Source organism: Perca fluviatilis, chromosome 3 (assembly GCF_010015445.1).
Source record: "Perca fluviatilis chromosome 3, GENO_Pfluv_1.0, whole genome shotgun sequence".
In the NCBI taxonomy this organism is placed as follows: Eukaryota; Metazoa; Chordata; class Actinopteri; order Perciformes; family Percidae; genus Perca; species Perca fluviatilis.
In genome coordinates, this window is record NC_053114.1 from 6,454,288 (window position 1) to 6,482,248 (window position 27,961).

Here is a 27,961-nt window from a genome sequence, read left to right on the forward strand (position 1 = left end):
ATAGAAGATCTCCACAAAACAATGGGTGACGTCACACATGCTCAGTCTATGGTTTAAACGCTAAAAATATCCGAGCTAGGTGGCCGGGTTGGATCAGTGGTAGAGCAGGTGCTCATATACTAAGAGGTTTATGCCTCGACACAGAGGTCCAGGGTTCGAATCAGACCTGTGACAATTTCCTGCATGTCTTCTCACCTAGCTGTCCTGTCAAATTAAAGGTGGAAAACCCAAAAAATAAATATCTGAGCTAGCATGGGGAGAAATGATAATAAACTGTAGCATCATGTTTTAATAAAGCTGTGGTCATAGCAGTCACTGTAATAGAAGACAGAGGCAGCACTTCTGGATTTTAAAAGCTAAGTGTGCTTTATTATTTACATTTTAACTGAGCTGAAAATATTCAGCTCAAAATAAAAAAAAATAAAAACTCACTGAAACAGAAGGGAAATAGACAATAGCTCAGAACTTTAAACTGAGATCATGAAATGGCAGAGAAAGACAATCTAATTTGATAAACCAGAAATAAAACAAGTGGCAGCTCCATGCTTTACTATCTTTGATTAAAAGCGGTTAAACTTCATATTGTAAAACGCACATGCATTATAATGTAGTTTTGTACATGTTTATACCATTCAAGTTCAGTACAGAATATTTATACACATTCCACATACTGCTGTTTACAAAATGTTTTATGGAAATCACACCTGCCTTCAGGAACCTGTAAAAATACAACAGAAGATCATTCCAAAATGAGACATCCACCATTTGAAAACAAGTTGAATACCCTTTACAAATAAAGAGTAACTTGTGACTTGTCCTGACAAAGGACTTCTCTCCATACTTGTCTTATTAGATCTTAGTGCTGCATTCGACACTATTGACCATACCATCCTGTTACAGAGATTGGAACATTTATTTGGCATTAAAGGAATTGCACTAAGCTGGTTTAAGTCCTGTTTCTCTGATCAATCTCAATTTGTTAATATTAACAATAAATCCTCCAAGCACGCTAAAGTTAGCCATGGTGTTCCACAGGCTCAGTGCTTGGACCAATTCTATTCTCCTCCTATATGCTTCCTCTAGGCAATATTATTAGGAAACATTCAATCAAATTATAGAGTGTGGTCTAGACCTACTCTATCTGTAAAGTGTCTTGAGATAACTCTTGTTATGATTTGATACTATAAATAAAATTGAATTGAATTGAACTTTAGTTCTTTATGGAAGTTTGTAACAGACATAAAGTAGGTTCGACCAAATGGTAACACTCCACTTGTTGTGTCTTCTTCAGACAGATTGAGAGTGAGAGAGAAGGAGGTGTGGGTGGTGTTTGGCTCCTCATCCGTTCATCAGACAGGTCCGGCAGCAGAACTGACGGTAAAGCTTCTTCTCACAGAGACGGTTGGACTTGACCATCTCACAGAAAACCTCGTCAGCTGGCAGACAGATCGGAGCACAAGCACAGAATCAGCTTCAAGAAATAAAAACCTTACTGTCTGCTGCCTGTTCCAAGAGCTGAGTCAAATCAATTCTTTGCTTATATATATTAGAGATGTTCCGAAACAATTATTTCCTTCCCGATACTGATTCCGATACCTTCCATGTTGGCCGATACAGTGTACCGATCCGATACCAGTGTGAAAGAAAAATAAATAAATATACAGTATACAGTGTATATATATTATGTTTTTACAGCTGTGTAACCCTGTACAGATGCGATATGATTACTATCATTGTTGTATGGCCTGGCTCAGGTTAAACTCTTTGTGAAACATGAACAAATACAGAAAGAGAAGGAATGCAATAAAACTTTCTTTGATTATCTAGTTTGACAGTCAGTCATAACGAAAAACAAATATGAATGAACTACTTTAAGGTAGATTTTTTTCAGGGCTTCAAATGACTTGGTATCGGATCGTTGCATAGTTTCACATACTGGCAGATACCGATACCAGCATTTTAGGCGGTACATCTCTAATATACAGTATAAGTTGATTATTTTTTTTTGATAGTTGAGGAAATATAATTGAGTCCTGCTGTCAGATATCAGCAGATAAAACAGAATCCCTTTAGCAGTGTAAGTGGTCATATTAGAGGACCTGCCATTGACGCGTCATCAGAGCAGAGCTGAACAGTGATAGAAATAAAGAGGGAATGGTTGGACATAAGTGGTCCTTGACAACAACTACTTTGTTCGTACCTAAGAGAAAATTTAAAGAATGAGAAAATTGGTAAATGCCACAATTGAAGCGAACACTTAAAAGGTAAATTTAGTATTTTTCAACCTGGACCCTATTTTTTTCATGTTTTGTGTCTAAGTGACTGATGGTAAAAACATTTATTTAAGCAGCGTACATTTTTATCCACTAAAAGTGCTGTTTTTGCCACTGACAGGCTCAGATTATTATTCTAAGTGTCTGACAACATTATGGAAATGATCCCTATAGAGGTCGTCCTTTCTTTTAAAGAGTTACATTATTTGTGTTTTACCAGAAACAGCTCCGAAATCGCCATCACCAAACTCACCAGACTCCATGTAAATAAACAGTACTTTTAGCGTGTATAGAGCCAGCATACAATAAGTTTTTCAATAATAATGTAAATGGGTGAATTAGGGGTTAATTTCAACCAACCCAGAGTGGTGATTGTTGAAACAGGGGATATACAAACCAAGACAGATTTTATTAGTTTTATTCTGTTTCTGTTGACTTTGAATAAAGCGTGTTTTATGATGTAAAATGATAATGGGGTCTGTTGAGTTTGGCGATAGCGATTCCAAGGATGTTTCATGTTAAACAAAAATGATCTTAATCTAAGGTCTATCTCTGTAGGGATCCTTTCCATAATGTGTTCAGACACTTCTCAGCCTGTCAGTGGCAAAAACAGCACTTTTAGTGGACAGAAATTGAAGGTGCGCAATTGCCCATGACCGTTACATGGTAGCTTGTTTTGTCTTGCTTAATACTGGACCAATTTCAAAAATTGTTGTTCCCATTAGTCACTTAGACACAAAAACATGGGAAAATAGGGTCTAGGTATTGCCAGTAGAACATCACCCTAGGGGAATGAAGCCTATGTAGGTTATAATTTCAAACTCACCATTATTACAGGATGCATTCACAATACAAGTCCTGCTGACCAGACTAAAACCCTCTTTGCATTTGGTGCAAGTTGTTCCGGCTCCACTGCAGCTCAGGCAGTTTTCCTCACACCTTGAGAGACAAAGGCAGATTAAAAAAATTAAATCATCCTATCTTATACAAACACCTGTTTAGTTAATTTCCATCCTTCCTTTATATAAAGAGAGATGCTTGGGGGTACTCAAACAGTAAATATATCATTATTTTTAAATAAAAAATATGACTGAAGCTAGTGTATACCTCTCCCTTTGCACCAGTACATGCAAGGTGTATACTTCTAATTTAACTGCAATAAAAGAACAATCCAAGGTTTAGATTTTACAGGCTATCAAGTTATACAGATAAGAAGCATTACACCCTGACTGACATGGCAACAAGGCAGGCCTGCTTGGTTCTTTCGGGGAATGATTGTAAAGATATATAAAAAGTATATATTGTAACGGCCGGCAGGATGCTGTTGTGTTGACTGTTCTGCACTGCAGTGCAAAGGATCATGAGACTATGTTATTAAAGGATCCTGTCCTAGTTTAAGTGTGTTCATGATGTTCTGTTAGTGTTTTCGTTATGCATTCATGTTATCTGGGATTTAGTCTTGATTTAGTGTCAAATGGTTATTTACAGTACATTTGTTGGGTTACCATGACTGAGACACTGGGGTAGGTTGATGACCTCTGTGTATTGAGTGTGTATACAACATGAATAAACTACCTTAAATTCCAGTAGCTCTGGCTCTCTGACTTCTTCCACGCAGCTTGCTACAATATTAATTGCTTTTCCTCTCTAACTGGGATGTTTTGGGACTGATTGGAAGGATTGCTGTGGACGAAGTACACACGGCGATACACTGGTGAGGTTTAACCATGTATCCAGCTAATTTAAAGTGCTCATATTATGCTCATTTTCAGGTTCATAATTGTATTTAGAGGTTATATCAGAATAGGTTTACATAGTTTAATTTTCAAAAAACACCATATTTTTGTTATACTGCACATTGCTGCAGCTCCTCTTTTCACCCTATGTGTTGAGCTCTCTGTTTTAGCTACCAAGTGAGGCATCTCACTTCTGTTCCATCTTTGTTGGGAGTCGCACATGCGCACTGCCTAGGTCAGCACTACGAGCTAGCCAAGCAGAGTATGAGGGTGTGCCACGCTAGCAGCTAGGTGAGCATAATAATTGTTGTTACAAAGTGACACACGTTTGTCACGGAAGTAAAGGCTGGACTACAATAGAGCTGTTTGGAGCAGTTTGTGAACAGTGTTTTCTGTTGGAGATGTCCCTTTGGGGTGGACTTTGGGCTTTTTCACTTTGTAAACCTATAACGTGCACAAAAAAGATACATAACACAATAAAGGAAAGGGAAAAAGTCAAAAAGCATAATATGTGCACTTTAAATAGCTCACGTTACTTTATTATGTGAACAGTTAACTTAATTTAATATTGTATGTGGAGTTTTCTTTTGCAGGGTGCAAATGTTCCACCAAAACAAGTTCCTTCCTGAGACTATTTTGCAAAGCCCCCGTCACTACATCTGGAGCTTAGCGCTGCCCAAGACAATTGTGATTGGTTTAAAAAAATGCAAACAACCCAGAATGTTTTTTCCTCTCATCCCAGAATGTATCAGTGGTGTAGCCAGACTTTACTCCACAACGCTGTGGAGGTAGAGCTGGCAATGCAAGACTATTGTAAGACAAACATGTTAAAATGATGCAGGGATGAACCAGTGATGAATCACCCACCTATGACACATCTGATGAGGGACTCCTGCTGCCTTTCCAGAGTAGTAGCCAGGAGTACAGGCTTCCACACACCTCCACTCCTGCTGCAGGTAGCCCTCAGCACACTTGATACACTCCTCCTTACCTGGTCCTGGGAAATACATACATATTAAACTTATGTTTTAATTAATTCCTGTTGCTTACCATAACAAATGATCAAGTCACTATGACTTTATGTGATTAATTCACACTTAAGGAGTGTTAATTCACATACTTTGTACTTTATGCAGCCACATTTTTGCCAAAAAGTTAATTTCAGACCGCATTTGCTCAGGCTCTTTGAAAGCAATTCCTTTTTATTCTCCCCCATTTTGTCAATTGGCACCTGCTAGATGATTTTGGTTTGGTGCAGCAACATGTACATGTTTGCATCTGACAACCAGTTACATAAAACAAAAAAATAGCTTCATAGTTCTGTGAGAATAGGTAGGCTACTGTTAATTTGGTTGCATATCAATTAATGTATGAAGAAACTGTGAACTAACATTCCTTAACTGATTATCTGTTAAGTGTGTACTAATCACATGAAGTCATAGTGACTGGATCATTTGTTAATGGCATGGGTGGAATTAACCAATTTAATTTACTCTCGTTAATGTAACTTCAAATTCATGATGCATCCTGCAATAATTCATGCATTAAATCATTATGAATCATGCAATAGTGAAACATGACTTAACTCTAGGATTTGTATGCTGATTATAAAGTGTTACCAAAATATATCCACAACTGAACCTACATCTCTTCAACCATGTCTGCTGGGCAACATGTGTATACCTCAGATTTTTGAATTATCATTTGCCTGTATTAGTTCTGTGGCTTCTGTGAGGGCACTGTAAAAACTGCCCACGCGTGGCAAACACACTGACCTGTACACGTCCTACAAGAGGAATGGCATGGGCTGCAGGTCATCTCTTCCAAATGGAAAAAGGTCCCATTGGTGCATTCAGGAACACAAGTCATCCCTGCAAGACTATAATCAAAAATCACTACATTACAACACTTTGTTTTGAACCAAAGTGTAAATATATAAATGGCAGTGTAAGAGTGTGTTTCCATACCTGTAGCCTTCGCTGCAGGCAGTGCATCTGTCTGCATACCTCAGGCATCTCATACACGTGTTATGGCACTTCAGACACTGTCTCTGATCTGGCATAGACGGCATGCACAACCATCAGTATAGTGGTGAAAATAACTACATCATGTCCAACCTCTGAATCAGCGAACTAGCAGCAGGCCTCAGACCCTTTACTACCAGGCCACCAGGAAACGGAATAATATTCCTGACTGTTTTAGACCATTTGTGCTGGAATAACCTTGGACTTGGTGGGGTTTGTCTGTGTTGCATCTTCTCTCATTACTTTCCATCATAGTGATTTTAAATAAAAGTAAGTCATTTGACTTGTGCTTTCTTTTCTTGCAGATTTCCTTTGGATTGTGGTGGCACCTGGATTGTGGTTGCAGATGCTGCCATGGTCCTGGTCTATGCCCGGCTACGCCCTGCACTGATGCTACTATTATTATTAAGTCATAGTTCTATTATCTTTATCTTTACTTTAACTGCCACAGTTCATTATACCATTCCATTATACCCACTGCTATAATTATTATGAGTCATATTTCTGTATGGCCCCCCACCAAGAGTCAGGTTCCGTGTGAGGTTTCTGCCTGTTAAAAAAGGTTTTCCTCGCCGCTCTCGCACCAAATGTGTGCTCTTGGAGCTAATTGTTGGGTCTCTGTCAATTATAGTGATGTCTAGACCTACTCTATATGTAAAGTGTTCTGAAATAACTTCTGTTATGATTTGACACTAAAAATAAAATTGCATTAAATGTAAGTCATCAGTCTGTCCTCACTTATTACTGTTGCAAACTAGTTTGCTAATATGGATAAGGAACAAAAACATGAGTTTAAGGGATAGTTGTAGAGTTACTTTTAGGTAGGGGAGATACAAAGTCCTAGTGTGTGTGTGTGTGTGTGTGTTACAAACATTTAAACTACATAAAGCCTAATTTTATAACTCAATAACCACACACACCCCTAACACATCCATTTGAACACTGACAATATATAAGAACGGCCCATGGATCAAAAATGTTGCAAACCCCTGATCTACATGCCTGGTACATATCAGATATTTAATAAAAGGCCAACTGAGTTCAGATTACACTGTGGATGTGTTGACTTACTGTCATCAGCAAAGTAACCTGGGGGACAGGTATCGATGCAGCTGGAGTTGAGTGTGTTGAGAAACAGGCCTCTTCGACAGGAGAGACAATCACCGGCTGACCGGGCTACACATCTCTCACAGCCTTTGTAGCAGCGTCTACAGCGACGGGAAGCTGTGTCCTCGTAGTGTCCCAGTGGACAATGGCTTACACAGGTTCTTACACAGAGGTGGGACGGTGCAAAGACAGTTAACAGCACAATAAGGACTTTCCACTTGTCTGGTTTTACTTCTTTCTATCAACTCTTACCTGCCACTTTTCAAGCTGCCTGAGCTGAAGTGGACACAGTTGAGGCAGTGGTCACTATCTGGTCCGTCGCAGCCCTGGTCTCCACACTCACTGTGGCATTGCCCTAATGAACACAACATTGATTATGATCAACATTCTATCACTAGTTTTAGACATCTTAAGAAAATATGTTTGGTAATTTTTTAAAGCCATAGTGCGTAGTTTCTGTCTCCTCCATGAGGAATTCTAAGTAATGACAACCACTCCCACCCCATCCTCCACACAGTCTGGTTGGGTAGTGTTTGGTTCAGAAGCCTTAATGTTATTTTTGACGGTAGAAAGTGCTGCTCCATTCCATTCCAATCTAACGTTAGCATATTGCTAACTATTAAGTAGCTGCATGCTAACGCCAGATAGCTGTAATCCTGGCTGCCAATGCAGGTCATTTCTCCTCAATTTCGGGTCACATTACTGATGGGACATGTCCCGTTGTGTGGTACTTTGTTTAGAAGGCTTTATTAATGATTTGTAACAGTACAAAGACCCGCTGTATACTCCACTCCTCGGATGTGGAAACACGCTGACCAATCAGAGCAGACGGGGCTTTTTCGGGAGCGGGGCTTAAAGAGACAGGCGCTCCAACAGAGTGTCTCAGACAGAGGGTGAATACAGGAGCAGTAGCCATGGGCAGTATGAGAAATATTAAGTGTTTTTTAATATTGAAGCATGTAAACATGTTCTAGTACAAACACAAAATACAAGTATGAACCTAAAAATGCTATATAATAGGTCACCTGTAATATAAAATAGTCGGGCACTATAGCTTTAATAAATTTTATCTTTTTTTATTAACACCACAACTGCAATATTAAATCTTGTTATTTCAGTTTAGATGTAAAGTTAGGAACAATTAAATTCAATTGCATTGTCATTGACACAATGTGCAGGCACATCTGTAACGAGATGTGACTTCCTTAAATCTCTCACCATTGTACTCGTCTTCCTCCTCCAGCTCGGGCTCCTCCAGGATCTCCTCCGTGGCTGGGATCTCCACCATCCTTGAACCAGAGTGCTGAGCACTGCTGGGCTGGTAAGGGTTCTGAGATGTGCCATAAAGGACCAGTGTCCATTCTTTCAGGTTTCCTGTGCCAAGTAACAATAATAATTTTAGATTGCTCTGGATAAGGACACCAACATTAACTGTAATGGGACATCTAATGCCTGAGTGTGCTGATTGTGCTGTTGGACCTCACCCAGCACCTCGGGGTTGCGAAGCTTCGATGGTGAGTCAACAATCTCCAGAGTCCATGTGCCCTCTGCCCTCTCACCCCAGAAATGAACTGTCATGAACTCCCAGTTCCTGAAGCCCTCATTGGAACTGTCAAACAACCTGTGAGCATAACAGTGAGGTGAAATGAAACGCGAGCAAGGTGAAGTTAAGAAGATGTTTTGAAAATTCGCACATCCAACAATTCTATTGTGCATGTGTGTTGGAAATATATCACATATCTTCTCAACTTGGGAAAAAGGAAAATCCCACACCCTGCTCTTGCTGCAGCATCACCATTTATAAAAAGAAAAACTACTGTTCCGGTCCCTCTAAATGGTGATGCTGCAGCAAGAGCAGTGTGCAGGATTTTCATTTTTTCAAAGTTGAGAAGATAAAAGCTCTATGTTAATGGTTTAAATTACCCCTTAAGGGCCCTTTGCACTGTAGTATTTACATGTGATGAAATCTTTGGCCGGTTTAGAGCTTTGGTGACCTAAAACAGCCTGTCTAAAATTCTGTGAGTGTCATAAATTTAGACCTTAAATCTCTCAATGTTCCCACATTTACGCACCCAGGAATCAAATCAGAATATGATATGAAATTACACAGAATGCACTGGCAGCTGGTTGATAATGTTTAGAATATTGGCACAGCATGCCAAAAGATTGAGAGTTGGCAACCCTGTTAGCATTTACTTTAGCTGAAAGCTAAACCTCACAGAGCTGCTAGTGCATCTGCTATACTTATACACATAATATAAGTATAATAATGAATACATAATACACAGCCTTTTTCTGACCATTTATCACAGACTTTGCTTTCTGTTTGTTTCACTTTGTTTTCAACTTGATAGTAATAATAATGATTCATTACGTTTATATAGTGCTTTATCATAGACACTCCAAGCGCTTCAGGCTTCAAACTTGTTGAGACTTTAAAGAGAACTCCACTGATTTATCGCTGCACTCCCTGAACAGTGAACACTGATGACTTAGTGGCTTCCCCAGACACTTACAGTAAAAAACCATCTACATTTCAAAAGACATTCTATGGTTTTATTCATAAGCATATTATGAAGAGTACCGACAATAAATAGTGCTCTGTGAATATCAACAAAGACGATGAAAGGGAAAGCTAGGCAGAAAGAAAAGGCAAAATAGAGGGATATGTGCCTGTCCCTCACACACACAAAGCCCCATGGTTATGTGTGTGTGTGTGTGTGTTTGTGTGAGATGGATTTAATTCTTGGTCAGCCTTTTTATTTGAAGAATGCTTTCCAGATTTAATTTGAATCTTTACTGTTTCGTTGTTGTTGTTAGTAGTATTTAGATGATTACAGAGTCTATTTTGAACATGCCTCATCATGACCTGCAAGCACACACCATGCTTAGAGATTGTGGAGTGATGATAATAAACTGCCGTCACACATCCTGGGAGCGATGTGGCCTGGGCGGTGGAAGCTGCTGAGGAAGCCGCGACAGCGTGCGGGAGGAGAAATGGAGAAATGTGCGCAACCGCCGGCAACAAAATAACGTGCTGGAGAGCCCAAGAGCCGGGGCGTCCATCTTTATGTGCTTGTGAACGATTATTTTCATCATTTGCATGTAGGGTAGACAGCAATCAGTTTTTGGCGGATGATCACTTTTTGGCAGGACACCACTAGCCGGTGAACCGCAATCAATGAGCCATCTAGGGATGTAGTAACTCCCAGCCCCTGCTGCTGTACTGCTCATGGACACACACACACACACACACACACACACACACACACACACACAAACACACGCACAGAGATTCCTCGATTTCTATTTAGATTCACAGATCTCACTGTGAACTGTTTTCAATAGGAATGGCAGAACATAGTGAAAACTGTTAGAACCTCTGCAGATGACGTTGAGTGGTGTGCAGAGTGTAGCTCTCACCTGTTGGCCAGTAGCTGGGACCTGGTCCCAGACGGAGAGATCAGGTTGATCTCCAGGTCTCCTCGCCGCGGGTGGACAATCAGGACCTTGACCACCACGTGCTCCAGGTAAGCCACGTGCTGCTCAGGCTCTCCTGAGCACCCAGAAGTGCTAATGTTGCAGCTCATATGTTGGCCAGCATGGATGTGCCTGGGACAGCCGTCAGTATAAGCATTATGCAATTACATGATAACTGTAAGAATTGCAGTTTCATTTCGGCAGCAGGTTTGCGGTCAGCTACCTGTCTGTAGTTTCCCTCACCTGGTGCGTCGCTCGGGCGTGTGACTGCAGGTGTGCTGAGCAGGAACAGTCCTCCACTTCATGGCCTCCAGCACCATGGCCTCTGCATCCACCAGGCCAAAGCCATACAAATGGCTGACTGGGAGAAAAGACAACGTAAGGAAGGATTATGCTGAGGCCTTTTAGAATGATCTTAGTCCGAGGCTACAGTGTTGTCACATGTTTTGAGTATGAAACAGTCAATGTACTATGCAAGTATTAGAAGTAGAATGCAGTGTGCCTCTGAATCCTGCAGCATTGGTCTTCCAGTCATCAGCTTTCAGGTGGACTGGTCTGGATGTCTTCACCAGAAGATGTTGCACATCCCTCCATGTCAGCAGAAGGCTGCAGAAACCAAAGACACCATTCATCTCCCCTTGCCAGACAGAGCCACTCATGACCTTTAGCTTTGTTTCATTGTTATGACAAGTCAATTCAACTTCTTTAATTTGAAGAAATGCCCCGTGTTTTTGGCAGACCGTTCCATTGGTCAACATTAGCCTTTACAGTACATTCACACATGGAGGTACAAAAATACAAGAAGAGGCAAGACACCATTCATTGTTAAGTAAGGGCGCGTTCACACCTATAGTTTGGTAGACTCTGTGTGATTCGGGAGTTAGGTTGCAACATTGTTGCATTTTTCATTTGGTCACATGGTCGAAACGATCACTTGTTTATTGGACAATATCTGAGTGAAACTCATTGATACTTATGGTCTCAGAAATAATGGAGCAACACCAAATTTTTTAACGTCTTGGGTTTTCTGGTTCTGCTTCAGTGTTTCTAATGTTTTAGAAGAAGGCGAACAATAAGCAGCTGACAAACAGCGAGTGAAGGAGAGAGAGATGATGATGTCACACAGACTTATGATGTATGCTCAGAACAGCTTATGGATCTGAAAGTTATCATCCCGTAAATCATAAAGAAGTCCGTAAATTGTGTTCAAGGTTGAAACTTTTCAAGCGGACCAGATTTTGTTTCTTTGATCCGCAGTTCCGAGTTCGGATGAGCTTTCACACCAGCCCAAACATGGATATAATGGACCAAAACAGCTCAGGTGTAAAAGCAATCTAAAGCTAAAAGGATTGATGATATTTTTGTTTTTCTTATTGTTATCAAATTCAATGAAAACCATTGAGTACTGTGAGTACTGTGTGTATCCAAAGCCTGATATATCTTATTCATCTGTGTCACTGATAGGGTTGGGTACTGAAACCTGGTGCTAATACGGCACCGGTGCGTAAACGATCGGTATCTACCGGACCGAATTGCAACGCGGATTTTGGTGCCTCATTTCGGTGCCACTTAAATGCCTTCTGCGCTGCTCTCTGATGCTCTGAAAACAGACATTAGAGGCAAAAGGAGCATCAAAGTTAACACTTCACTTGACAGCAGCTAACATTAACCTATACCGTTAGCTAGCAGCTGGATTAAACACGGTTAAAATGCTGACAGCTAAACGGTGTGAAGGGTGTCTGTGTTTCATGTAGAGGATTCCAACAGCGGGACGTTAAGCAGTGTGCAGCTGCCGTAGTGCTGTTGTCGGAAAAACAACACAGACGTGGTGCATTCACTTGAAACTAGTGAGCCTCGTGGTGCATTCAAGTTATTGTAAAATACCCTATAACAGTATTTTTTTAAGTATCGGTTAAGGCACTGGCACCATTTTAAAAGTATTGTTTTAGCACCGGTATCAAAAAAAACGATACCCAACCCTAGTCACAGAGCTGCAGTTTTAAGACACAACTGAGCATTTTTGTTTTTAAAGATTTACATTGAGGAACCAATGGGCTGTGCCACAGACAGGGTAGGGGAGTCTTCAGAGACGGACTAAAGGAGCGAGAGTGCTGCGGTCGAATGGTCGAAATTAATTGAACTTTGACCCCAGAGTCACAGAAACTGAAGTCACGGTTACACACACGGGTAATGGAAAATATAACTGCAACATTATTTTCTCTTGAGAGGAGTCTGAGCATCACAATAACATTGACACTTAATGTTTATCAAGGAGTGTATAAGGATAAAAGGAACATAAAGTACCAATCAGGACAGAAGCTCTGAAAGTTCACAGAGAAATCGGGGAAACATCCTGCACACAAAAAATGAAACTAAAATGTAACTAACTCAGAGAAATTATATTTTTAGCTGTAGTTTCTAGATAAGACACAGCACACACAGTTCAGATGTCAGCAGAAGACCTAAACAGACATTAAGAAAGGACAGAAGACAGATGGTTACGGAGAGAACATAGTAATGAGATGATTGTGACAGTAAACAGAAAACTTGACTTACTTGGCTTCCAGAGCGAGAGCTATGATTGCGGCCACAATAGGAGCAGAGACAGAAGTGCCAGTATGACCGTCAGTGCAGCGGTGCCTCAGGTCAGTGGTTACCTGCAACGCAGCACAAACATAGTATAGTTCCCATTATATGCAGTGTTTATTATTATTATTATTATTATTATTATTATTATTTCTAGTCATAGTTCGATTATCTTTATTGTTACTTTAAGTGCCATGGCGCATCATACCAACTGCTATAACTGTTGTGAATCATATCATGTATATCTGTATCAGTGTCTCTGTGTCCCAAACAGACAGCGGCAGATGGCCGTCTACCTAGAGCCTGGGTCTGTCCGAGGTTTCTCCCTAAAAAGAAGTTTTTCCTCACCCCTGTCACACCAAATGCTTGCTCGTGGGAAATTGATGGGCCTTTGTAAATTATAGAGAGTGGTCTAGACCTACACTATCTGTAAAGTGTCCTGAGATAACTCCTGTTGTGATTTGCCACTAAATAAAATTGAATTGAATTAAATTGTTTAAAGATCTGATTTTGTATAAAGTTCCTTCTACAAAGTATTATTAATGTATTGATGTTTACTGAGAGTCCTTAATTTGACAGAATGCTGATCAGCCTATAGGTGCATTTACATGGTCAAACAGAGGTAATCACAAAATGGTATATCACTGAAAAAAACATTGAATTGCTTATTCAGACTTTCTCTTCCAAACCTGCTCTGTCTTGGGTCTCAGTCAATGATCTTGTAGATCATTTCAGTTTTAAAATTACAAATGTTCTGGATGCCATTGCCCCAACTATGATAAAGGTAGTCTCTGAATAGAAAAACGATGACGCTGGTAAAGCTGAAAGCTCTTTTCATATGATACCAATAACTTCACTATAGCTTTTAAACAGAGGTCGGGGCCAGAGAGGGGTCTGGTCTAATATTACAGGGGCGCTGCCTCCCCCTTGACCCCCCCCTTAGAATGGCCATTGCTCCACAAGCTGACTAACTTTGCTGTTTGGCTGGCCTCCACTTTACACACTGCAATGAGGAGCTGGTTCTCTCGTCACTCTGGTTGGTGTTACACTAGTCTATATCCTTTGCGTTCTACTTCCTGGATTGCTCCGGTGCTGCAGGAAATTCCACCGGATGCATGTATTTTTCCTTTCCTTCCGCTTTCTTTGTGTTGTAATTTTAAATTCGGTGGATTAATGAGAACTATTGTTGACTGCTCCTCAGATCTATGCAGGGTAAATTGAGACAGCTAGCTAGACTGTCCAATCTGAGTTTTCTCTCGCACGACTATTTTGCAGCGGCTCTGTGCGGAGTTTAGCACTGTCCATGATGATTCTGATTGGTTTAAAGAAATGCCATTGAACCAGAGCACGTTTTCCTCCCATCCCCGAATGCTATGTGGAGTAGCCAGACCCTCCTTCAGTGCACTTTGGAGGAGCGTCTGGCAAAGCGAGACTAGTTTTACACAAACCAAAGCATACTATTTACACTGAGGAACAAAGTCTGTGAGCCGGCCACATAGAGAGATGGCTTGTAGCCAGAGCCAAGAGGCAGATTCTCACAGTTTGTTGTTAACAGCAGCACAACTTCTACCTTTTGTGTGTATGTGTATGTGTGTGTGTTTTGAACATAAATCATTATGTCTCTTCACTTGGTCATAATTCTCTTATTCTTTTATTCACACACACACACACACACACACACACACACACACACACACACACACACACACACACAAAACACACACACAAACACACACAAACCACAAGTGTACAATCTTACACTTACAATCTGTACACGCTGGCTTCATACTTTTGGAGTACATGCCTCACCACAAATCTCAACACTGTGGTTGGCAAGAGAGCTATTCTCATAATAATGAGATACAGAAGTCATTGTTTCGCATTGCCAGCTCTATCTCCACAGTGCAGAGTAAGATCTCGCTAAACCACACATACATTCTGGGATAAGAGAAAAAAAAACAATCACAATTGTCGCTAAGCTTCAGACGCAGCGAAGGTGGCTCTACAAAATAGTCTCAGGAAGGAACTTGTTTTGGTGGAACAAGAAGGGTGATTTACATGAAGAAGGCAATGAAAAAGTCTAACTAGAGAAGAAGATATTCAGGGAAACCATCACACAAGTTCAAGAAACAGCAAGAGACTCTCGCTTGTCATGACCAAAACTTACAAGCCGCTCAGTGACGGTGTTATCGTGTCCCTGTCTGCTGCACTCTCTACACAGCAACACCCCTTGTCTAAACCAAAAGAGCATTTACAGTAAGTGAGAATGCATCTGACATGGACAATCTCAAGTTATGTGCCACGTGTGTTAAAGGGAAACTCCGGACTATGTCATATACATAGACATAATTCCTCGGACATTGTCCAGAGTTCATATGTAAAAACGGCTCTAGATAAACCAAAGAGAAGAGCTACTAAATTAATCCCAGGAATGAAACATATGTCATATGAAGAGAGATTGAGAAAATTAAGTTCTTTTTTTTGACTTTTGTATACAGAAGATACAGAGGAGACATGATTGAGGTTTATAAGCTGTGCGTTCCCCTTCAGTTAACTCTTGGATAGGTTGGATACATTTTGTTTGTCAAAAGATGTCATGTACAACTATTAAGCTGGTTTGTAATTTATGTAATTTATTTATGAAATATAAGTCATTTTGAATCATGAAATGGATATGATTTATGAAATTAGTATGCTTTCAAATTTGTTTATATCATTTTGTTTTTGTTGTACACAGTGTCTGAGTCTGGAGTAGAGGATTTTATATCCTGTACCAGAAAGGTTCAATATATTTTTTAAATTTCAATGTTAGCAGCTTACAGACATTCAACAGTTATATGTCACGGGTGTAACCAATTTGTTTGGAATTGTCATATGAATTATGAATGTGTCTAACTGTCTGAGCTACAGTTGATGAAGATAGATAGATAGTCTTTATTGTTCACTGGGGATATTTGTTTTCACAGTCTGTACAGGGCCTCACAAATATACATACACATATAGTAAACATAGACACCTTCACCCCCAAACACCCTATAATGCACAGTTCCAGCAAATACAAATAAAACATATAAGTTACCACGACACACACACACACACACACACACACACACACACACACACACACACACACACACACACACACACACACACACACACAAGTGTACAATCTTACACTTACAATCTGTACACGCTGGCTTCATACTTTTGGAGTACATGCCTCACCACAAATCTCAACACTGTGGTTGGCAAGAGAGCTATTCTCATAATAATGAGATACAGAAGTCATTGTTTCGCATTGCCAGCTCTATCTCCACAGTGCAGAGTAAGATCTCGCTAAACCACACATACATTCTGGGATAAGAGAAAAAAAAACAATCACAATTGTCGCTAAGCTTCAGACGCAGCGAAGGTGGCTCTACAAAATAGTCTCAGGAAGGAACTTGTTTTGGTGGAACAAGAAGGGTGATTTACATGAAGAAGGCAATGAAAAAGTCTAACTAGAGAAGAAGATATTCAGGAAACCATCACACAAGTTCAAGAAACAGCAAGAGACTCGCTTGTCTATGACCAAATTACAAGCCGGCTCAGTGACGGTGTTATCGTGTCCTGTCTGCTGCACTCTCTACACAGCAACACCCCTTGTCTAAACCAAAAAGAGCATTTACAGTAAGTGAGAATGCATCTGACATGGACAATCTCAAGTTATGTGCCACGTGTGTTAAAGGGAAACTCCGGACTATGTCATATACATAGACATAATTCCTCGGACATTGTCCAGAGTTCATATGTAAAAACGGCTCTAGATAAACCAAAGAGAAGAGCTACTAAATTAATCCCAGGAATGAAACATATGTCATATGAAGAGAGATTGAGAAAATTAAGTTCTTTTTTTTGACTTTTGTATACAGAAGATACAGAGGAGACATGATTGAGGTTTATAAGCTGTGCGTTCCCCTTCAGTTAACTCTTGGATAGGTTGGATACATTTTGTTTGTCAAAAGATGTCATGTACAACTATTAAGCTGGTTTGTAATTTATGTAATTTATTTATGAAATATAAGTCATTTTGAATCATGAAATGGATATGATTTATGAAATTAGTATGCTTTCAAATTTGTTTATATCATTTTGTTTTGTTGTACACAGTGTCTGAGTCTGGAGTAGAGGATTTTATATCCTGTACCAGAAAGGTTCAATATATTTTTTAAATTTCAATGTTAGCAGCTTACAGACATTCAACAGTTATATGCTACGGGTGTAACCAATTTGTTTGGAATTGTCATATGAATTATGAATGTGTCTAACTGTCTGAGCTACAGTTGATGAAGATAGATAGATAGTCTTTATTGTTCACTGGGGATATTTGTTTTCACAGTCTGTACAGGGCCTCACAAATATACATACACATATAGTAAACATAGACACCTTCACCCCAAACACCCTATAATGCACAGTTCCAGCAAATACAAATACAACATATAAGTTACACACGCACACACACACACACACACACACACACACACACACACACACACACACACACACACACACACACACACACACACACACACACACACACACACACACAATCACCACTGGAACTGGAATTGAAATTGACGCAGTACTTACAATCTTCCTCTCATTAAACTCTCCACTACTGTAAGTTGTGGCTATGATGGAGCTGCACACCTCCAGGTACCAGGGCTTGTTTCCGTTCTCTGTGGTGCTGGAGATGGAGATGGTGTAGATACTGCTGGTGTAACCGTCACATGAGCAGTGATCACCCTGGCGACCCCCGTTACCTGACGCCCAGACAAAAATGGACCCCAAGCCTTTGCGGCCCTGTGTGACACACAGTGATGTGTTGCTGTGATTCCACTCAAACACCAATCATACGTGCATTAAGTCTTCTCAGAGACATTCTGGTTTTTCTTTGTGACTGTTCAAACCTTGTTGATGCCTTGTTCAAAAGCTTGTTTAGTTAGCGGCCCTGGGCCATCCACCGTCTTGCCATCGTCTTTTGGGCCCCAGCTGGCACTGTAGATGTCAATGTAGTCTGGTCGGATTCCCAGGGACATGGCCTCTACCAAATCAGTCACATCGCCATCCAGCATCCGAATCCCTGTGTCAAAGACGGCATCAATCCCAATTCAACACACTCATTTCAACTGGAATAGATATTCCAGTCTTCTTTGCATATTCATTAGATTACACAGTAAATTGGTGTATAAATAAAGAGATACAAGCAGCATCTACACAAAATAACAATAATATCTTGCAGCTTGAAGTAAAGTCTCATACAGAAAATTGTTTACTTTTTACTCTGCTATCTTTTTCTGATACTTTATCTGATAGCTGTAGTTATACTTGATTTTACACACAAAGGTGACTCATAAAATAGGATACTTTGCAATTTAAACCAGTGGTTCCCAACCTTTTTGGTCTGAGGTCCCCCCACATGAACTCACATACCCCTTCATCGATTCCCAATGTATGTTCAAATATATAACACTATTCATTATATAAAAGTGGATATTGTTTAGTATTTTATTCAATTGAACTGTTTAATTTAACCTCCTAGGCTACTACTACTTGGAGAGAAGCTGAATGTTTCAACCATTTATCCATCCGTTTAAGCCAATCATCTCAACCGTTAGCCAACTATTTCAATCGTTAGCTAACTATTTAAACTTTTAGCTATTTTAAGTGCTCCATTACTTTTCCCTAATCATTTTGACTGTTTAGTCATTACTTTTGGCTAGTTATTTCTATCATTCATTCATTCATTACTTTTGCTAAACTTCCTTGCTGGTTTACTAACTAGTTTTCTCCCCATAACTGCAACATGTAGTGTTCAGATGTCACAGTTAACTTAATGTGAATATTTGGGTATATTCTTCCAAACAAATGATAATTTCATTTTGTTTTTAATTTAGTTGAGCTACTCTACAATCTTTCCACATACCCAACTGCAGAAGTACCCAATGGGGTATATGCACACCTGGTTGGGAATCACTGGTTTAAACTACTTAAAAGTGGATACATATTTTTAATTAGCACCACTGGGTCTCGCTCACACCATAAAATGCTGTTTACAACACTCATTTCAGAATTTCAGTTCTTGCCCACCCCTGCAGACACTTGAGGTTTGATTCTTGGTGGTGAAACACCACTTAAAATAAAGTATAAATTGCATCTTTGTATGATTTGCTTTAGAAAGCATTGAAAAAGACTACATTAAAAACAGACCAGCTGCACCCTGCAATACAACAACAATTATTTAAAGTTTGACCTGATTAATAGTAGGATCAACAAAGTCTTTAGGATTCATCATTTGTTATCCATTAATGTCTAAACTAAACTTTGTGCCAATCAATGTAGAAGATTTCAAGATGTCAGGGGATAAGTGAACCTTCTGATGTGTAATGATGGCGCTAAATCAAAAGTTGGGATCAACAGAGTAATTGTGATCCATCCTGTGGGGACCATGAATATCTACACATTTCATAGCAATTCATCCAGTATAGGCTGAGATATTTCTGTCTGGAACAAAGCGATGGATCAGCAGACCACACTGCTAATGTGGCTCAGGTGTTGAGAAAAAGGACAGAGAACTCTACCTCCAATCCGAGCATTATAGGCAATCCCAACGGCACAGTGGGAGTTATTGGCCACTGCTGCAACTTGACCTGCACACCGAGTACCATGTCTACAGAGAGCAGTAAAAAGAGAGCAAACACAAAAGCCTGACAAGTTCAAAGGCAGATTACTGTAAACATTTCTAACAGGCATATCTGAAATTAAATAACTTGACAGAGTGGTGAGAAGGCTTATTTTATAAACCACACCAACATTTATTTTATATATCATTCAAATGAGAAATGTAATCACACCAAGAGTGGGATCAAAGACACACTATGGAGACTACTCTTGCTTCTGCTATGATGGATTTCCTCTTGTATGATCATTAGTACAAAATGGTCTAGAAAGAAGTCTTTAATTCCTTGGGATGACATCAAAACCTGGCATTTACTGTTGGTTTTTTAGGTTGCTTTTGCTCTCAAAGCCTATGTTAGATCTGCTGGAAATAGAAAAAGATGAGGATTTGAACATCAAAGGTGTAGGCATTATTATGTAGGTTGGGCATAGGCCCATTGGATGAATACTAACAGAATGAATCCAACCCAAAAGTAGGTGCAGTTACCTCATCTGCAGCACTGAAATGAAGGCACAACCATCTACCTCACATGGGGAACTTTAAAAAGAGGATTTGGAAAAAAATATTTGAAAGCTTTATCCCATCACACAAAGCGTTATCCCATCACACAAAAAATGAAAGAAGTAGTTGTGTGAAGAATGCAAACAGAACTTAAGAGATCATTTTCTCACCTTCACACAGCTGACCAATCGCTGCATAAAGTGAGCGTGAAAGTTACAAAACTGTTGGACACAGCCCCCCTGATTCTGCTGTCACAATCCAACAATGACTGTGTTTGAAGCCCCCTGAGGCACTTAGTATTTCTAAATATTCTGAAAATGAGCCTGGAACCAATCTGACACTACTCTGCTGTATAGTGTGCAATTGGCCTTATATCAAAATGACAGAGACATGATTAAAGGACGTAGATGGGGGAACTGCGGAATAGATTTAATTTGAATGTGACAAAGTGGAGACATTGGTGCTATTCATTCTTACATGTTTTCATTGCGGGAGTCATAACGTGGTGTAGGGTCATGGTCATTCCCATTGACATCATAACTTGCTAGATGGTCCTAGAGAAGTGATACATGACAACAGAAGAAATGGCAACAAATAGGTGAGGCTGAGACAATAGACTGTGAAAATAATGGACATAGATTCAGTGATGTCACCCATTGGTTTGTGGACTGCCGTTTTGAAGCCTTGAGTTAGGACGTCGCCAACGGATCAACGTTTGTATCTTGTAAGTTACCCCACTAATAATGCCCGAAATGATACCAAACTTCTACACTAGTACAAATAGGTTATGCACTCATAAAACAACGGATTGGAAAGTACACCAGAAGTTTATGTAAATAACACTTGCCTATTGGCTTCTCGTCTCTGCTGCTGCTGCTGCTACCGAGTGCTTAGGGCCGTCTACAAATTACAACACCGAAAAGAGATACAACAAAAATATTTATTAATTTAATAATTAAATAAGGTAATGTCTCCAAACTTACCTCAATTACAATTTGTCTCCTGCTAGTTATACTACAGCACTTAAAAAAAAAAAGTTAAATTAATAAATATTTTTGTTGTATCTCTTTTCGTTGTTGTAATTTGTAGACGGCCCTAAGCTCTCGTCTTACTGCGGTAGCAGCAGCAACAGCAGCAGCAGAGAGCAGAAGCCAACAGGCAAGTGTTATTTACATAAACTTCTGGTGTACTTACAAACTTTCCAATCCATCGTTTTATGAATGCATAACCTATTTGTACTAGTGTAGAAGTTTGGTATCATTTTGGGCATTATTAGTGGGGTAACTTACGAGATACAAACCTGGATCCATTAGCCCCTGTGCTAAGCTATTCAGCTGTTAACGGTAACTCGTCCAATGTTCGACCCAGGTGAAAAAAGCTTCTGGGGGATTGTTTGGCTCGAGGTCATGGTGCAAAGGACCCTAGGGTGAAATTACTCCGAACCATCACTTTAAGTTACCAGCTAACGCTAGCGGTAGCTAGCTAGATCAATTGGCGAACGCTGAACAAGAAATTTTTAGGCGACCAAAATGTTCCAATTTACTTTGATGAACACAGACAACACCCAAAAACAAGTTCAGGTCTATTTTAATGTCCACAGTGCCGTGGTTAGCATTGTAAAGCTTCTGTCCTGAATGACAGGTCGGCGTGTAGCCCGTCCCCTAAAGCATACCCTGCTTTATCGTCTATTTTTAAATAAAAAGGACCATCATTTGTAAAAATTATGCTGTTTTGAAGAAGACTTGAACATTTTTAGAAACAGATTTCTTTTTGCCCCCTGCTGGAAATGAGATAGAATGCAGGTTTTAGGCACTTAGGGCATGTGAAATGAAATCCACAGCACGTTTATTGATTTTGAACTGTGTCCATATTTGGAGATGGTTGTATAGATAACACATACATAGTTCTGAGCCAGATCAGGGTGGTTCCTCTCGATGCCGTCATCCAATATGGTGACCACCACGTTCTTGCCGGTGTAGCCCCTCTGCCAGGCTTCCAGAATGTTCATCTCTGAGCAACAACGGCTGCTCTTATCATTGCAGTGCTAAAAGGAAAATGAAAGGCAAGCACCAAACTTCTTAATTTGTCTTGCTGAAATGGAAATGGCAGGATGAATGATAATTCAGTGCACTTTACTTACAATGTACCACATGTTGGACCATTTAGGGTCATTGAAATGAATGAAGCTTGGGTCACTTTGGACATACCTCTTTACTCTTGGTTTTACTACCTGCTGCTCAGCCCAGGCCACCTAAGGATGGAAATGGAAACAGTCAGAGCCACACCATTTCTATGGAAGCCCACACCTATACATTAATATCAAAATCCTCATTTTGTGGGTTAGGGTTAGGGTTAGGTAAAGTCAAGAACTTTATTTTCTCAAAAATAAAATACATTTTAATAATGGATTAATAAAAGAATTGGTTCATAATTGATTTCATCTAAGAATACTGAAATTACTGTTATATATAGGCATCCTACCGCAATGTAGAATCCTTACCCTGACTTTTGCAGTTACATGAGCATACACCCACATACACACTAGAGCTGTCCATATTCCTCTATTTTACCATTCAAATTTCATTCATTGCTAATATTGGAATTGTATTTAATGCTCAAATTCAGCTTAATAATATTTACTTTACTATTAAGACTTATACGATAGAACTTAATTATCAGTTTACACTGAAATTCATTTTGCGTTCCCAAGCAGCCTGTTGTGTCTAAGCGAAAGGAATCTATTGCCTGTTAGAAGGCAAAACTTGGTATTCATAATTCAAAACATGCATGGAGTCAGAAGAGTCTGAGCATGCTCTTCTTGTGGATTATTTTAAAGGAGTGTGCAACAGGTTGACCAATGATTGTAGCGCAAACTTTGAGTTGATTATATAATTTTCTTTTAAGTTTTGCACATGTGCATTGCCAATGGCAATATCAGCATGTGGTTGTTGTTATAAATTCAATAGACTATCTGTCCAATCTGAGTTTTCTGTTGCATGACTAAAACAACTTTTGAACGTACTAGTTGCACAAAAACAAGTTGGGCGCTTAGCACCGCCCATGACGATTGTGATTGGTTTAAAGAAATACCAATAAACCAGAGCACGTTTTTCTCTTTCTCCCATCTCGGAATGCTGTTACTACAAACTACAAAGCTAGCAAACACAGATGTAAACAATGAATGGTCAAAATAATAGCAGCTGCTGTCAATGTTTTATGAGGAAGGAGATGCATTCAACATGTTTGTTAGATCCCAAGGATACACACATGCATTTTGGTTTGCACACATAGCTTTGTTTGAAAGAAACATATGCACCTTTAATGCAGCAGTCTCACATGATCTGCAAGACTCCTCCACGCTCAAACCTCTTTTCTTCTGTTTTGTGTCCATGCGTTTCAAATCTTCAAATCTGAGCATCTCCTTACTTTCTTTTGATGTTAATATCAACGTAAACATGTTTAAGTCACTCAGTCATTTAAGTTTTAATTACTAAAACTCTATTTGTTATTCACTTTTCAAAATTATCATCATTACTCTATATTTAATTCACTTGATTTTGCTTGTGCAATTATTTTCCAGCTGATGTTTGATTGGATGACGTGTCCTCCAATATATGCTTTAATGAAGGCTTTAGTTGTAAATAAAATTCACTAAAATTGACAATTGCGTGTCGTTTGTCTTCACTTTTTAAAATTAGCAGTGGAGTGGAGTGAGTCTCCAAGGAAGGAATGTATCTTATCTGTGTTGTGAAAACAACCACTATTTTTTTCATCCACCTGAAACTCAGTCCAAGAGGCGCAAACCTGTCTTCTTATAACTGCACAAAAATGTCAGGTTCATCTTTTTTAACCCTTGTGTGGTGTTCATATTGGTGGTGTTCATATTTAAGGCTTTTAAATCAATACAGCCATGACAATTTATGTAAAAATACTTAACAGATGTTTACTTTAGCTCAATTACCAATGATATATACATCATTTATGGTTAATATTTGCCATTTACCCCTGTGAGATCACATTTATGAGCATTTGATCATTTTCGTTTTTTGTGAGAAAACAAGGAAATTCAATTATAAAAAAGGTTTTAAAAAAAATTGATTTTTGATCATTATTGGTGCTTATTTCTTAGAACTTAATCAGAACAGGTGAAAGTGCTGGAAATGTAACTATTGTGTAACTTTATGTGGGAATAGCATGTGCAGAAATACAACATAGTTTCATAGCACCTACAATTAAATACACTTGGGTCCAGTAGACCCGAATACCTCATATGTAATAGTTATGTGTGCAGTCATTGAAAATAAGTTATTTTTTATGTTCTTCACAGAAAATGAGCCAAGGCCAATGAGTTTGAGTTAGATGAAATAATAAATAGCATAACTTTTCTTTTAGCAAACACTGAAAACGGGTCCCACAGACTCGAACACCACACAAGGGTTAAATCAGCTATACAGCATTTCCACATCATAGTATAAACCAGTGAAATGGAAAATTACAGAAATATTTGAACTGCTGCCAGTGTGGTACTCCAACTACGTCCAGGGTTGCCAGGTCTGATGGGAAGGCTTTAGACAAGAGGAAACGTGTGTTCATTTGATCAGATCTCCTCTATTGTGTTGTGATTCCACTTGAAAGAAACTGATCCGGGACTCACCTCAGGATCCATATGGATGAAGCTGTGGGGGCCCTTCAAAGAGTATGCCGCTCTGCGAACCACTCTGCTGTGGTGGAAATGGTAATGGTCCTCCAGACTTCCTATCTGACCGAACACAAACAGCAACATCAAGACAAGGACAACAACTGCACTGAAACTCAGACCATAAAACCATGGCTAAATGCTAAATATTCTATCTATCTGAGCTGCTTTCATCTAAATGGCTTTTACACTGATGTGGTCTGACTTAATTCAAAAACATAAACCTTATTCTACAAAGCATTCTACATTCAAAACACATTTGGACCATCTGTATAAATTCTGTCACTCAATAAATATGCTTTTTCTCTCTTGACTTAGCACCAAAAATGTCATCTGGATTCTCAGCACATGTGCACAGCTGGCACAACTGCAGTCATATGCTTACATCTCTCTTAATTCTCTCCCTATCTCTTTCAACCACACATGTCTTGTGTTATTCTCTTTTACAGACTGTACTCCTACTGTATCTAGTAGATTACCACTTTCGAAAAGGCAACCTTTATAAAGCGTTAAGAACATAAGTTGTAACTTGTAATTTTACAAATGTTATTAAATCCTTTACTGAAGGTTTATAGATCACTTATAAGCGAAGACGATGATTGTGGCCATTCCTAAAGGTGCAGCACAAAAATATCCAAAGAGAAGAAGAAGCTCCTAAAGTTCTAATGTTGCAATGTTTTCACCTACAAGGTCTTTATCGAGACACCCGAAAAACACTCCCATAAGTTGTTTGTACAAGCTGCAATTATGGCCTATATTTATGTTTCTGACAGAGCCCTCCAGTGGTTGAGGTAGTCATGACGGGAGCAAAGCAGGAAGTAAGGTGTGGAAGTAGAAGAGCACCAAATTTCTGCATAAGCAGGCAGGTTGGGGGGGATGGATGGGTCAGACAAACACAGGACTTTCACTATTAACGGACATCACGTTCAGCACATCTACAACGTTCCACTTCCGGGATTGCTCCAGTGCCGCTGGAAATTCTGCCAGATGTCCCTCATTTCAGCCGGATGACCGGTACCTTCCTCTTTCTTTGTGTTGGCGTTCTAAACTCCGGTGGATTTATGAGGACTATGGTTAACTGCTCCTCAGATCTCTGCAGGGTAAATCCAGATAGCTAGCTTAATCTGTCCAATCTGAGTTTTCTGTTGCACGACTAAAACAACTTTTGAACGTACACATGTTCCACCAAAACAAGTTCCTTCCCGAGGCTATTTTGCAGCGGCGCCGGGACACCGTGCCGCGCTTAGCGGCACCCAAGACGATTGTGATTGGTTTAAAGAAATGCCAATAAACCAGAGCACGTTTTTTTCCCATCCCGGAATGCTGTGTGGACTAGCCAGACCCTTCTCCGAGACTACGGTCAGCGTAACCTTCAGGGTGTAAAGTAACGTCTGATTTGAACCCAAATGACAATCATTTTATAAACCTAACCAAGTAGTTTTTGTGCCTAAACACAACCAAAATTCGACTGTGTCAAGTTTTTTTTTACTTTACGAACATGACATACAGCATCACGTGCGTAACCAGCATCTGATTTTAAGCCAATCCACCATCTTTTTCTGAACCTAATTAAGTAGTTGTGTGCCTAAACATAACCAAACTGACATTTTCACTTTTAAAAAAATTCTCAAAAAATGTACAATAATTTGGTGGCTCCCCCCTGCATTAACTGGAGGGCCATCCAGCATCTTTTTTTCTTCTCTTTTTTCTTATGTTAACAGCTATTTTGTATATAGCCTATTTGTTTCTGTATTTGTTCTTTATTTCATATTAATGTGCAATAGGCTTATGTTTGTTTGTTTGTTTATGTATGCACCAACCAAGGCTACTTAGCCTACTTGGCAATACATCTTTCTCTGATTCTGACCCAGTCCCCCTGCTATAGAGTAGGCTATTAATAAATTAATTATTAACTATGAATACATACGTAATGAACACATTTTAAACATCTTTTAATCTTATATGCTTCAATATCCAGAAGGCAATAAGTCAATCAGTTCTCCCCTGCAGGAAAGTGTACACAGTTTTGAAAGCTACAGCCTCCATAGGACACTTAGGCTATTACAACATTTCATGTGGGTGGACTTGATTTATTCTCATATATAGCTTATTTTCTCAAATGTAGCCATTTTGATTATATCTAATCTTACCAAGTGTGAGATCACAGTGACCATTACAGTTACTGCATGCTGCTACGTCACAAAGTAAACATGACAGTAATAACAAATCAACAGCGATAAACTGCTTACCTGTCCGAAGTTGATGTATCCATATTTAGCAGCGATCCTGTCCGCCTGTCCCCGGCCCCCTGGGATCCGCACTGCCCAGTGGTTGGTATAAACGCTCCCGGGTCCCGGAGCCACTGACTCACTCCTAACAACAGTTACTATAATGAGAAGCAAGAAAAAAGCCATCCTGACTCCCAAGTTAGGAAACAAAACTCGGTTGAGGAGATACAGATGGTGTCGGATCTTTGGGTCAGCTTTGGAGGGAAAGTCTAATAAGTCCATCATGTTGTGGTCAGTCCCGGTAAACTCCGGTAGAAACGACCGGGGCTATGTGTGAGCGATCAGATCAGAGCTGTCAGCTGCAGCCAATGGCACACACACACACACACACACACACACACACACACACACACACACACACACACACACACACACACACACACACATCATTAGATCAGCGCCCTGGCTCACTGCTGTTGCTGCTGCTGCTTATAGCCTACCATTTACCTGCAGTGGTACGTTTACACCACACTAAATGTTGGCGCACATTTGTTCAGTCTTTTAGTCGGTAATTATTATAATTAACGGTCCTGTGTAGATGGCCTGCTT

General features: G+C 39.7%; 1 protein-coding gene across 1 annotated transcript; it reads right to left on the minus strand.

Annotated features, from left to right (window-relative positions):
• Positions 1 to 343: 343 nt before the first annotated feature.
• Positions 344 to 27,723, minus strand: pcsk6 (proprotein convertase subtilisin/kexin type 6). Its single transcript, XM_039795895.1, has 21 exons — positions 27,374 to 27,723; positions 25,083 to 25,187; positions 22,569 to 22,679; positions 22,329 to 22,472; positions 20,906 to 20,982; positions 19,830 to 19,918; positions 18,159 to 18,331; positions 17,839 to 18,051; positions 13,177 to 13,277; positions 11,123 to 11,226; positions 10,864 to 10,981; positions 10,564 to 10,752; positions 8,625 to 8,761; positions 8,359 to 8,514; positions 7,393 to 7,495; positions 7,105 to 7,301; positions 5,977 to 6,064; positions 5,785 to 5,888; positions 4,877 to 5,006; positions 3,100 to 3,212; positions 344 to 1,436 (listed from the first exon to the last, which is right to left on the minus strand). Exons 1-21 carry the CDS (start codon positions 27,635 to 27,637, stop codon positions 1,339 to 1,341), a joined length of 2,814 nt encoding a protein of 937 aa, XP_039651829.1. The 5' UTR covers positions 27,638 to 27,723; the 3' UTR covers positions 344 to 1,338.
• Positions 27,724 to 27,961: the final 238 nt, after the last annotated feature.